This window comes from Pyxicephalus adspersus, chromosome 6 (genome assembly GCF_032062135.1).
Source record: "Pyxicephalus adspersus chromosome 6, UCB_Pads_2.0, whole genome shotgun sequence".
In the NCBI taxonomy this organism is placed as follows: domain Eukaryota; kingdom Metazoa; phylum Chordata; class Amphibia; order Anura; family Pyxicephalidae; genus Pyxicephalus; species Pyxicephalus adspersus.
Genome location: NC_092863.1, coordinates 54,846,969 through 54,860,446, shown reverse-complemented (window position 1 = coordinate 54,860,446; position 13,478 = coordinate 54,846,969). Strand labels below are relative to the sequence as shown.

Sequence of the window (13,478 nt, the reverse complement as noted above, 5' to 3'; positions counted from 1 at the left end):
AAAGTTTATAAACTGTGTTATGTTTTGCGGCTCCAGACTATTTTTCTTTAGTGGAAGAGGAGGCTAAATGGCTCTTTTGATAGTAAAGGTTGCTGACCCCTGCCTTACACCATTTTATGGAACTCCCAAAATCATAGCGGTTATGATGTAGGATTGTAGATTCAATAGCAGATCCTGGGATCTCAGCTCGAACTAATTTAAAAACAAAATATTGCAATCAGCATATTTTAACATGTAGTAATGACTGGTAACCGATTGGTTGCTGCATTTTGTTACATATTCTGTTTTGTATTTCTGCTGTCTTGGAATGTATGCTGAAATCTGCGGCTAGGGGTAGTAACACTCTGCCAGAAGCCAGGAATACAAAAAAAAAAATCATATTTTCTAGTCAGGTAATTATTCAATATTATAGTAGCGTTTCATATTTTATTAGTTAGAAACATTACATTAGATTGCTAGCAGCCAGCTAGTTTGCAGCTTTCCATAGGCTGGTGTTATAAGCCTTGTAGGTCAAATCTGATTACACATACTTCATGATAGATTGTTTGACCCGAATTCTGCTAATTAAAACTGCTTACCATCTATTGCACAAGAACAGGGGCCGACATAGGTGCATAGCAGCACAAAGATCCCATACTGTCCTCAACATTATGGTTCTCCCATAGGGGCCCTAAATTAGTGCTGCAGGGGGGCCCCAGGTCTGCTCTGCAAAGAAGCCCACTGTTGATTATGTCCACCACTGCTCAAGAAACAGATTTTTAGACAGTATAGGGTTTTAATAGTTAAAAATTAGAAAGTCATGTATATGGTGACTGTAGCTGTATTAGTTTCAATCAGTTTTATTGAGTTTTCAGATAAAAAAAATAACAGATAAACATACAAAAGGAATCAGATATACAACGCATACATCATATCAAACCTAACAGTGTAGGCTTGTTATGAACAGACATATAGTACCAGAAAGCTGCATATACCCGAAAAAAATTTTGGCATAACAATCCTAAAGGGATGATATAGCACGCATTAAACCTGTACAAAAACAGCTACATATCCGCTAGTGGAAGCATATGGCACAGCATGGAAACCAATATTCTTAAACAACAGAGAAAATAAAAACAGAGACAGACACAGATAACAAATCAGCCCAGGGGAGAAAGGGGGGATGGGGGGATGGAGGGGAATGCCGATTGATACAAAATAAAAGAAATATATATTAACCCTCCATGCCGGGGTTGTGTTCCAGCCTAAAAGTCTGGAAGCTAAATTAAATTTGTATGGAATCGGGGAGAGTCTTTAAACCAGTCCCAAGTGGACCAGGTAATTCTAAATTGTTCCAATCTATCATCATCCTCCGCGACTAGCATCTCCATTGTAGCTGTATTTGTATTGGTACATTTGCAACAACAACAAAATCAAGTACAGTCATTGACCCTTTTTAGTATCTGCAAATACTGCTCCATTTTTAGGAAAAGAATTTTTGGGTCAGCCCTACTTCTTCTCTGATCCAAGCAGTATTGACACACACAGGTATCACAGAATGTTTAAAGGTCTGTAAAAGTATAATAAAAGTAAGACGAGATAAAAGCAGAGGATTAGGCTCTGTTGTCTTTACCGATCTCTTCTGCTAAACCTCAGTTGACCTGAGCTAAAGAGTCCTGTTTTTGTTTTTAATGTAAAATACTTTTTACAAAGACTTTGGGTATTTTTGTTGTCTTTACACAACCCACTATTGTTTTTCATGCAGCTTTTATATTGATTTTTATCATAACTGCCAGGTTTTAGAGGCTCAAAGAAGACACCAGAAAGAAAAGTCGGGGATTATTCCTACCTCACCAACACCTTACACATATAACAAGGTAAATGTTTTTGTCTGTTTGTTTTTGTCACAATAGCAAGCATTAACCACCTGGGCGGTTAGCCCGCGCCTGGTTCGGGGTAAGAAAACTTGCTACTATCGGTTACCCTGAACCAGACGCGGGGTAGCTAAAAATATAAACACGCGTTAATAAACATTGTATGACAATCAGATTGCAACTGAAAAAAAATACTTACCTTGTCCCCGCAGCTCCTCTGGAGACGTCTGTCCTCTTCTGTCTTCATCCGGCGTGTCCAGTGACGATCTCCGGGGTTTCCCGGTGATGTTGCTGCAAGCGTCGGTGCAGATGGGAAGCCGGGCGGGAAATTCAAATACATTTGTATTGAACTCAATACAAAAAAGCTGTATTGAGTCCAATACAAAGTAATCTTTATATATAATATATATATATATATATATTATAGTGTATTATTAAATTTATTAAATTTTGGACATATTTCAGTTAGTTATGCCTAAGAATTATAGCCTTTTTTTTCCTTTTTACATGGAAGTATGGAAAGAATTAGAACAGCCGGCGTTCGTGTACGCGTCCCTCAGCGATTGCTGATGATGTCAGTGCATGAGTCCATCGACGAGGGTTGTAGCGGGAAATTCAAATATTTTGTATTGGATTGAATACAAAGTCCTGTATCCGATCCAATACAAAATATTACAAAATATATTTATGTGGTTTTGTCTATAGGTATGTGACGTTGGACTCTGTTTTAAAATTTACCACACTAGGGAGGTGTTTTAGAAAAATATATTGCTATACAGTATACCGAATTATTTTCAGTATTTTTTATTTATTTATGCATTCTTGTTTAAGCTGATTTTTGTGTTTTTTATTTAATTTTTATTATTAAAGTTAATTTTTTTTTACATGATTGTGTGTTTCAAACTTTATTATATTCAGGATATCTACTAGACGCTTGTTCCGACATATTTCTGTAAGTTACAGGTCTACAATTTAAAAAAAAAATTTCATGAAAAACAGTGTACCGCTTTTGGTACAGAAATCCAGACATCAGTGAAACGCCCAGGTGGTTAAATAGTTCAGAAACACTATCTTTATAAACGAGTGTATCATAGTTTTGCACAATATGATTTAATTTATACAGATTTACAGCAATAAGAGTATACTCAGTAACCCTTAATATTGCAATGCAAATTGCATTCTTGCCTAATTACAGCTGTAAAAATCTCTAAATAACCCAGCTTGTAGACGAGGCTGTACATTGGCCATTCTGTTCAAAGCAGTGTCACACCCAAAGCTTTCATTTTAAATATTTCTTAGACTGAATACAGTCTATAATATTTACATGAGACTGTAACTATGTGACTGTAAATTAATAGATATGTAAATGGAAGCATGGTTTGTCAGGCATTGTGCAGTTGTTTACGGACGATTTATATCTACTCATAATATAGGGAGCAAAATCATGCAAAATTTATCAAGAATATAGATTGTGTTTTTTTTTTATTCAGTTGTCACAATACTAAAATACAAAGAAAGTGTTAAATGTTTCCCCTTCTTGTGGTATTGTGGGGAAAAAAACATTTTATCAAAATTCCAATACATGTATGCACTCCATGCTTGCAGACACCAGACATTATTATGCGTTTATATTTTTACATAGTTGTGAATCTGTTATTTATTACATCATTGTCCCCATCTCTCCTAGAGCTGTGACTTATGGTCCTTAGGTGTGATTATTTATGTCATGCTGTGCGGCTACCCTCCCTTTTACTCCAAGCACCATAGTCGGACAATCCCTAAGGATATGAGGAAGAAGATTATGACAGGAAGCTTTGAGTTCCCAGAAGAAGAATGGAGCCAGATCTCAGAAATGGCAAAAGACATTGTTCGGAAGTGAGTTGTTTCTGTTTTTAAAAAAAGTTAATTTTGTGCGTTCAACTGATTACTTTTAGCAAATACCCCAAAGTTAAACTGGTGTTGGACCTCTCTAAACACACTAGAAAAAAGATAAAACAAAATATTTTTTCTGTTTGGATGTTATTATCTGAGGGGTTCTTATATAGTATGTCAACTAGAGAGTCTGAGCATGGTGCACAAAATCTGTCTTCTTTTAGAGGCAAGTTTCTTTTTAGGATCCTCACTCATAAAGGGATGCTGGGGCTTTTCAGATTACAGTGCTTTGATTGATCAGGTCTTTATTTATGATGTGACACCACTTGTATATCAGTGAGAATGGTTAGGTTAGCAGTAATCAACTAATTATATTAAAAAAAAAAAAAAAAAAAAAAAAAACTGCATACATAAATAACACTGTGGTCGTATACTCCTTTTGTTTACAATTTTGAGACAAGCATGAAAATAATACCTATGCACAAATTGCTGGTGGTAATACATTTGTTACATGTTGTTTTGCCACATTTTTACCACCTGGTTGAAAAAAACTTCAAGGGGGAACAGAATTACTTATTACTTGTTTTAAAGAAAAAAAAACGTGTGTATATAATGCATTTTAAAGCAAACCTGCACTTTATTTAAATATCTTATGTTGTCTCCAGGCTGCTGAAGGTTAAGCCTGAGGAGAGACTCACCATTGAAGGTGTTCTGGACCACCCTTGGCTGAATTCTACAGAAGCACTGGATAATATTTTACCATCTGCACAGATGATGATGGATAAGGTTTGAGTTTGATTCTGTACACTGTATTAGTTGTAAAGACCAACTAAACTTTTACGTTAAATTAACTAAATGCAATTGAGGTGCATGAAAACACAAGGTAAAAATTGTCTTGCAGTTTGTATTTAAAAGTTCAGAGTAACAAAAACTTCCTGCCAGCTTTCTAGAGAGTGGTACACTTGCTCTTTATACAGTAAGCAGTAATCTCATTGTGGTTTAATTCCCCCTGCTATGTAAGCATACATACACGTCAGATGATTCTCGGCCAGTACAAGCTGTCAGGTTCTTCTCGGACGATAATGTGACATATCTACAGAGGTCGCAGGATGTCGTTCATGGATCTTGGCAGAGCTTGTTCCTTCCCCCTTCCCCTCTCCACAGAACAGAAGGGCTCTGTATCTATGTATGTACAGCGCTTGTTCATTCATCTTTCAGTCATTTGTGGCAGATCGTGATTGTAAAAGATTGTTTCCAATTACAATAATTGAGCGTGTGTACATAGCCTAAGAGTCAGAGCTCTTCAATCAAATGTGAGCTTAAATTTTGCTGATTGCAGAGTTCATAGGCCTAATACAGTAAGTTGCATGTGAGGCCTCTCCAATGACACCAATGCTTTCACACAGAGGTCCTGATTTATTAAAGCGCTCCAAGGCTGGTAGAGGATACACTTTCATCAGTTAAGCTGGGTGATCTAGCAAGCCTGGAATGGATTTCTTCAAAGTCATTTGCTAGCAAATGTTTTGAATCCTGGACCAGATCCATTCCCGATGTGCTGGATCACCCATCTTCACTGATGAAAGTGTATTTTTCCAGCCTTGGAGAGCTTTATTAAACTGGGCCCAGAGAGTAAAGGTCCCACAATTTATCTGCTCAGGCTTTAGTTTTCTTTAGAAAGAAAACAAACAGTAGGTTATGGAACATAATTTTTAATGCACATGAAATGCATTTGGAACTGAAAATTGAATTGGGCTTTAAGGGTTAGGAGATTTTTATTTTACTGAACATAGGAGATATTTGTAACTGAAGGTACTGATGTTGTGTAAGTAAAGCCATTTTGTAGAAACCTAAAATTTAAACAAAACAGAAATTTTCTGATATATGATTGGTATAACACGGCAGTAAAACTGTTTTATAATCTGTTCAGTCATATTATTCAGATTACACTTCAGATAAAGCAGCTACTGCTCTTATAGAGAAAACATGTCTCCTGTATATATTGTAGGTGTAGACAGTAGAAATGCATATTCAAGAGTGTGATGTTTACATTAGGGCATTGCACTGTAATATCTCTGTCAGCATAGGGAATCATCTGTTGTGTTAACTTCAGTAGATGCTCTTACTTGGGAAAGTTGCACAGGAACTAATTAAATGGTGTGCCATTTTCCATTACAGGCAATGGTTGCTGGCATACAGCAGGCCCATGCAGAGCAGCTTGCCAACATGAGAATACAAGACCTCAAAGTCAACTTGAAACCATTAAACGTTGTCAATAATCCCATCCTGCGGAAGAGAAAGCTGTTGGGGTAAATGTTGTTATAAAATAACCTAGCTATTCATCCCTATAAATATATTAGTGTCTCAGTAATTATTTTTTTTTCCTGTCATATTTAGGATGTAAAGCTAAAGAAAAATGATTAGACATACAACGAACAGATGTAGTACTGACCCTAGTGTACTGCCACCACATCCTTGTGTGGCCAATTGGTTTTGAATAGTTTGTTCACCCTCTGAGTTGGATAATGAAAGTAGTGCTGTATTTGTATACCTAAGAGTTTATGATGTGCATGTACTGAAATAAATAATCCAAAAAAAAAACAATAAGAGGTGATGACATATCTTTCACATATTGATTCAACCATCTGTATTTTTGTGGAAGTTTTTTCATTAGTTGTGAATTTTTTAAGGAATTGCTCTCTAGTAAGAGTTTAATTTTTTTTTATTACAGAACAAAACCTAAGGAAAATGTTTATATCCAAGATGCAGAGAATGGAAGTGAAGATTCCAACATTGCTCTGGAAAAACTCCGGGATGTGATTGCACAGTGTATCCTGCCGCAAGAAGGTAAAACTTCCATTTTTGAAGAGTACATACTCATGCAGGTCATTATTGCTGAAATGAACAGGTGATGTCCCTTTTGCAATAATGTGTCTTACCTGCTTGATCACCCTGGGTTTTTTGAATAAAGGTGAGCTGCACATACACAGCATCAGCTTTGGTTGCCAGGAAATCTGGCATTTCTTGCTTCCCCTCTGCATTCGGAGAATGAATGAACTCCTGGTAGTTACATTGCCCCAGTACAGCCTAATAAGATGGCCGAAGATGAAAAGGAGGAGGAAGAAAACAAAGGAGATGGCAGCAACCAGCGATGGAACGGTGATAACCCATGTTTTTTACATGTTCACTTATTGTCAACTTTAATATTGATGACTGCCAGTTTGGCAAGTTATTTACCAGGCATACCTAAATATCGAATAATTTATAGTAGGTATGCTAAAATCAAAAATGTTTGGTTGTGTTTTACTGATAACTTTTTGTAATTGTATCAGATGTTCCAGCTTAGTTTATCTATTGGTAAAGCTCAATCCCAGTTCAATGTGGGGTATCAAAGGATAAAGTGAACTAGTTTAATTTCCTATTTTAATGTAATATAAAGTTCAGAGAACATAGTAATATACCGGCTGGCTTGAAGGACCACAGCACTCAACAAAGGGCATACTATGAAACGCACCCAGTACTGCAAGATTGCAGCAACATTCATAATTGTAGTCAGTGCCCATCAGAAAATTCTTCTTTTACATTTTGCCAATTATTTAATTTTTTTTTCTTGTAGTGATAAGATCACTTCAGACAATCCCTATTATTTTAATGTATGTTTATTTTAAAGTGGACCAATATAAACATTATGTAAAAAAAAAAAAAGTCCCCCATGTATGCCCTGCAGAAAAAAACACAAAAATTGCTTAACAAATGTTATCAGAGACATTCAACTCTTCTTTTTACAGGCGAAAATGAAGATGAAAAATTAAATGAAGTTGTACATGAAGCCTGGGAATACAACAGAGACTGTAAATTACTAAGAGACACACTGCAAAGTTTTAGCTGGAATGGTAATCTGTCAACCAAATTTTTAGTAAAGTAAATTTAATGAGGCATTGAAGGTTTCTAAGTCACATGTACTTCCTAGGCCTATGTTCTATGAAGGCTTCACAAGGAAGACAAACACAAGTGCTTACTTGTACTACAAGGCTCAGCATTTAATCACCTTGCACCTGGGTGCCCCCATATTTGTGAGAAGTGTTCTAAAAAAGCGCAATGCCTTTTTTCTAAAAATCTCACACATGAAGTAGTCGGTAGTAAGGTTTTTCCTTTCCTGGTGTGTAATAAAAGAACATAAATGCAACCATATAATTTCTCTGCCGTATAGATGACCTAGTCATCCATAATAGGTAGATCTTGTAATCCTTTTTTTAATTTTCTTACTGGAAATAGGTTGCTGCTGGCAGCACCCTTTCCTGAAAACTTAACAATTACAAAGTATGCTGCTGTACATCCCTGCAGAACAGTGATATTGATAAATCAAGCTTAACCAACAAGCTTGCTGTTGCTACTATAGAATATTCCTGTCTCTAAGACCTAATTTAAGCCTTAACAATGTGAAGTAAAAAATGCATTCAAAAAGCACATTTTTCCGTGATCACCTATGTGTTAATAATGAGTATTATTACGCCAATAAAGACTTAATGGCCAATGGCACAGCTTTGACATGTCTGATGAGTTGGATAATTATCTAGTACCTGTAAACACCAGTGTAATGCCCAGTACGTGTACACCTCCAGTCATGGCCGTTCCCAGTGCTCTTTTGTTGACTATATTATTTTGTGATTAGCATTCTTGTTCGTTTGTTTTTGCCTTATTTTTTTAACAAGGAATATTGATACAAGGATATTGTTTCTTTTCAGTTTATCGAGACTGCAGTACATTTAGCAGAAACCATTATCTGATTGCTTCAAGCACAATATTACTTCTACAATTATTTTCCCTGTTTGCTTGTGCAGATTGCAATAGTGTTCTCAAGACTTCTAAATTATTTAAACAGATTTATGAGGTTTTACAAATAAATTCTGATATTTTGTGTTCTACATGTTTATTTCACAGAAGTTTCCCTTCCTCTTAGACTTGCAACACCACCTACTGGAAAAACGTAAAATTGTGGCACATTTATATTAGACGTTGTGGGCGAGTATCAGAAATCAAGGATGGTTTTCCTCTCCATTGTTTAAATAATGCCCAAATATTTTACAGCACTGTGTCTCAGTGACTCTGGTTAGCACTCTGACCTTTGCAGCGCTAGGTCCCAGGTTTAATTCTCGGCCAGGGCACTATCTGCATGAAGTTTGCATGTTGTGTAGGTTTCCTCTAGGCACTTTGGGTTTTTTTCCTCCCACATTCCAAAAAATGCTGTTAGGTTAATTGGCTTCTCCCCAAATTGACCTTAAGATGTATTAAAGACATGACTATGCTAGGGACATTCTATTGTGAGCTCCTTTGAGGGACACCCAGTGACACAAGACTATGGACTTTGTAAAGCGCTGCGTAATATGTCGGCGCTACATAAATACTAGTTATTAATCATAAGTAATACAAAGAACAATTCAAACTAGTTTTTCCCTCCAAAGAGCTCACAATTGAAAGCCCTTCTACACTCATGCAAACATAACATGGGAAACTTGGGAAAGATAAAACAAATTACCTAGCAGAATGTTTTGGTTGTGGGAGAAAGCCAAAGACTTTTCCAAAACCCACACAATGTGGACGTAGTTTCCATTATAGGATTGAAAGCCTAAACTGCAAGGAAGATTGCCAACCATTGTAAAAAGCTCTGACTTAAGCTCAGTTGTAATTGTAAAAGCAAATTAATTTTTGAGGATGTAGAGACTTCAGCCAGCTAAAATTTGGATTTTCAATTCCAGCCTGGCGTGTACATATGTATTTAGTGACAAAACCACATTTAGATTGTCACTACCTACATTTGGCATAAAAATATTTTCTTATAGTCTTTATCTGGGTAAAGCTCATATCAAACCTAGAGGAGAACAAAGGTGCACCAATCCTTTCCTCGTCAGCCTAACATCAGTCCCTTGTGGGAAATGTTTTGTAACCGCAGGCAGATTATTGTTATCTGTATAGATGTATGTTTGGGGAAACACTGAAGTCCAGTGGAAAGCAGGCAATTGAAAATGTATTATTTGTAGGTAATCGAGATTAAACCCCCTTTAAAGGAGAAATAAATGTGCACATATGACTTCACCATGTAGTAACCCATGTTTTGGTTTGTTTTTTTTTCCAGGGCAAGGATTTACAGACAAAGTCGATCGTCTAAAACTTGCTGAAATTGTAAAGCAGGTTATTGAAGAACAAACAAACTCTCAAGAGGATTCTCAATAGCTGAAGTGTTTTTTTTTTTGTATTTTATTTTATAGAAAAATACTTGTCTTAAAATAACTGTAAAATAGTTTTATGTAAATTATATCACTGAATTTCCACACAGCTTGAACATACAGTATAATGTAGATAGAGGTTTAAAAGAAAAAAAGATCATTGGTACTGTAATTTATTTAGAAAATTTAAACTGGTTTCAATATTTTTTCACACTACTGTACTGTTAATAGGTACAAGCCTAGCAGGGAATACACAGCTGATCATGAACTTGTAGTACTCTGCAAAGGTATGAGCCCTCTCCGTTTTCGCCCCTAGATAGTTGGTAGGCTGCTATGTATACAAGCTGCTCGATTCCTAAACTGTCAGACTAACACATTCTGAGCAATATAGTTCAGTCTCGAATGACAGTCAACATGTGAACATACTTGAAAATTGCTGTATGTTGAATGTAACTGACATAGTTACAATGGCTGGCAGTATCCTCAGGAATAATTGGATAGAGCACATGCCTTTGAATTGTTCACCAGCTGCTCAGTATACGTGCCAGTATATTTCAGAAAGGTATAAGACTTTCAATTTGTATTCATGTTCTGGAAATCTTATGTAGCCTTTCATCCTAATTTACAGAATGTTCATATCTTTAACTACCCTGGAACAAAGCATTTCATTGCTGTGGGCAATGTTGCCACCAGGTGGTGCTCTTGTCTAATTCTGATAAGATATGGTGTTGCATTTCTGTTTTTTTTTTTTTTTGGTTTTTTTTTGTAGTTTGTGGTTTGCATGTTTTTCTCCTTTTTACTGCACAGTTCTCAGCTTTAATAGAAGCTGTAATAGAATATCTTTTAGATAATCTAGTTTTCTATTTTAACACTTTCCTTTAATATGAAATATGCATATGTTTAGTGTGCCTAAACACGCAGTGGTGAACTGCAGACTAAAGTGCCAATTCTGGGGTTCTCTAGTAACAATGTACGTTTCAGTAATAGCAGTGACGTACAAATGTTGGCTTGGCTTACTCTCCCAAAAGTGATCTTCCCAGCTCCAGCTTTCAAGCTCTTTCAAAGCAGAGAGTTCAGCTGAATGTACATCTGTGTAAATGTGCAACTCCCCTCTGTACAGTTCATCATCTGTAATTGCTTTTAAGTTTACAATGCTTTATTTTATTGTGTTGATTTAAAACTTTGGTTGTTGCATGTAAAAAAAATTAAGTAATACCTTTCCAATGTAGTTTTTTTATTCTTCCATATCAAAGGCACTGTCCATGAGCAGTTTAATATTCAAAGTAGTATGAGCCGCATCTCTTCATGATCAGCGTTAAACAGCTGAAGTTTAATAGACATACATTTCATCATCTTCCAATGTAACTGCAGTTTCTAGCAGTGTGGCTGTACCAGTATTTGATAGTTCATAGTTGGACATTTTTTTTTTACTATAAGGTATGCATTCATTAGAATGTTAGAAACATGAACAGCAATGGCTTTGTTTCCAGAGTTTGCAAGGTTTTTGCAGTTCATCATTGCTATAATCTGTATCTGTGAATTTTCTCCCAATATACCAATTCATTGTGGCCCTGGGAGAACAACATGGCCTAAAAGTATCTCTTGCAGCATAAAGGTTTACACTACTGTTTTATTTAGTAATGCTACAAGCTTTAGAAACCTATAGCAGCCAATCATATTTCAGTTTAAGCTGAATATTCTTCAGTAATGTGTGATTGGTTAAAGGTCATATCACTTTTGAATGAGTATGTAAACCCATTAGAACTGAAATATACTATAATCAATTGCTATATTTGAAGTTGCTAGTTTTCTGGCTGTCATGGTCACTATGCTGCCTTTCCATTTATCAAGTTAGTGATCCATACCAACACCTAACATTAAGGTGAGTTACTCACTGTATAATTAAATCATAGAATGAACCCAACAGCCTGGATGTTATAACATCCAAAAAAAAGCTTGTAGTTGCAGGCATGTTTTGTACAGTACAGACTTGTTTATTATAGAGGAAAATAAAGTTACCTTGTCCTAAGTCATATCTACAATGCCATATGTGCACATGGCATAAACGAACAGGGGACCATGCAAGGGGAAATCCATTTTATAGTCCCACACTTGCTTAAAGTAGAACTAAACCAAGGAGCAGAAATGTCTTGAGCTGTTTTAACTGTGAAAGGATTACTTTTTTCCCATGTTGACTGAAGGCTGTTTGATATTTCATTCCTGGAACTTCAGGAAATTCTGTAAGTTTGAAGCACTGACATCTGTAATCTCTAATGATTATGAGGAACATTTGGTACTGATGTATCTGTTCTAATAATAGATACACGTTTCATATTGTGATTTCACAAAGTGTAGTGTTGATGGCACACTTCATATGAGTCTGTGCATGAGCAAACGGTAAACACTGGTTATTGTTTGTAGTAAAAAGACATCTATGGCAAATAATCCTGCAAGCAGTTAATGTAAAGAACTAATAGCCACTTATCACAAATATGCATTACTATTCAGACTTATATCTGGGATATAATCTTATTTGTGTTTTCTCTACCTTAGTGTCATTCTTTCTCCATTCATATCAGAGAATGTAAAACGTGTGTGTGTGTGTGTGTGTGTGTGTGTGTGTGTGTGTATCACTTAAATATAAAGTGGAATAGTGCTCACAATAGAGATACTATGGAAAATAAAATTCAGGTTGGCTTAATTTTGTTTGAGCTAGAAAGTTCCTTAAGTTATCATGAGTGTTTAGGGGGAAAGTCTGGGGTATATAAATTATATCTGCTTGCTTTCAAGCGTCAAGGTTCATGAGAGATGTTGTCCAGCAGTAGCTGGCCAGCCATGTATGTGGCTGCCTTGCTAATCTAAGCCATATTTTTGTATTTATTTCTAACAGTTTGTTTCTTGCAGTAAATATTTGATGAACTTTATAAAAGTCTGTTCCCTTGGCAGACTAAATACCAGTATTTAAATATATTTACTTAACCATGCAAGTCCTTGTAAAAGAAACCCTACCTATATTGTGCACAGCATCATTTCCCAAGGCCTCCTAATAGATTAGGGAAATAGTTTTATGTTTCTTTCTTTTTAATAAAACAATATAAAAACTACAGAGCAGCATAGAAACAATTGGATTTTGTGGGAACAAAAATAATCCATTTTTATAAGTGCATATTTTTTTAGCTCCAAATATAATTGGTGGAGAGTTTCACATACTTTTAGTAAAAATGTGATGTGTGTTTTTTTTAGTTTTGGTAAAGCAAGGCTAGTTGGAGACTGAGACATTTTTTGGAGAATCTCAAACTTTAAATCCTGTCTGGGAAAGTTCTACGGTGACAAAAGAATAAACGTGACCTATACACAGTGACAACATGCTGGATAGAAAAGGAAATAGCTGGTGCCATCCCCACAAATTATTTTTAATATGTTCACAACATGTAAATATGGAGCCCCTTACACTGACAAATTATTTTTCAATGGATATACTGAATCTTACATTGCTTGCAGAGATCAGGCCTTCTAAAAGAAATCTCTGAAG

At 35.8% G+C, this 13,478-nt stretch overlaps 1 protein-coding gene across 2 annotated transcripts in view; it reads left to right on the top strand.

Annotated features, from left to right (window-relative positions):
- Nucleotides 1-10,765, top strand: part of MAPKAPK5 (MAPK activated protein kinase 5) — an 18,410-nt gene extending 7,645 nt beyond the window's left edge. For both annotated transcript variants that reach the window (XM_072415856.1, XM_072415857.1), the window contains exons 6-12: nt 1,776-1,856; nt 3,541-3,728; nt 4,391-4,511; nt 5,901-6,031; nt 6,454-6,569; nt 7,511-7,615; nt 9,856-10,765. In XM_072415856.1, the coding sequence (XP_072271957.1) occupies nt 1,776-1,856; nt 3,541-3,728; nt 4,391-4,511; nt 5,901-6,031; nt 6,454-6,569; nt 7,511-7,615; nt 9,856-9,953 (840 nt within the window). In that variant the 3' untranslated portion in view covers nt 9,954-10,765. The remainder of the gene's footprint in view (nt 1-1,775; nt 1,857-3,540; nt 3,729-4,390; nt 4,512-5,900; nt 6,032-6,453; nt 6,570-7,510; nt 7,616-9,855) is intronic.
- Nucleotides 10,766-13,478: the final 2,713 nt, after the last annotated feature.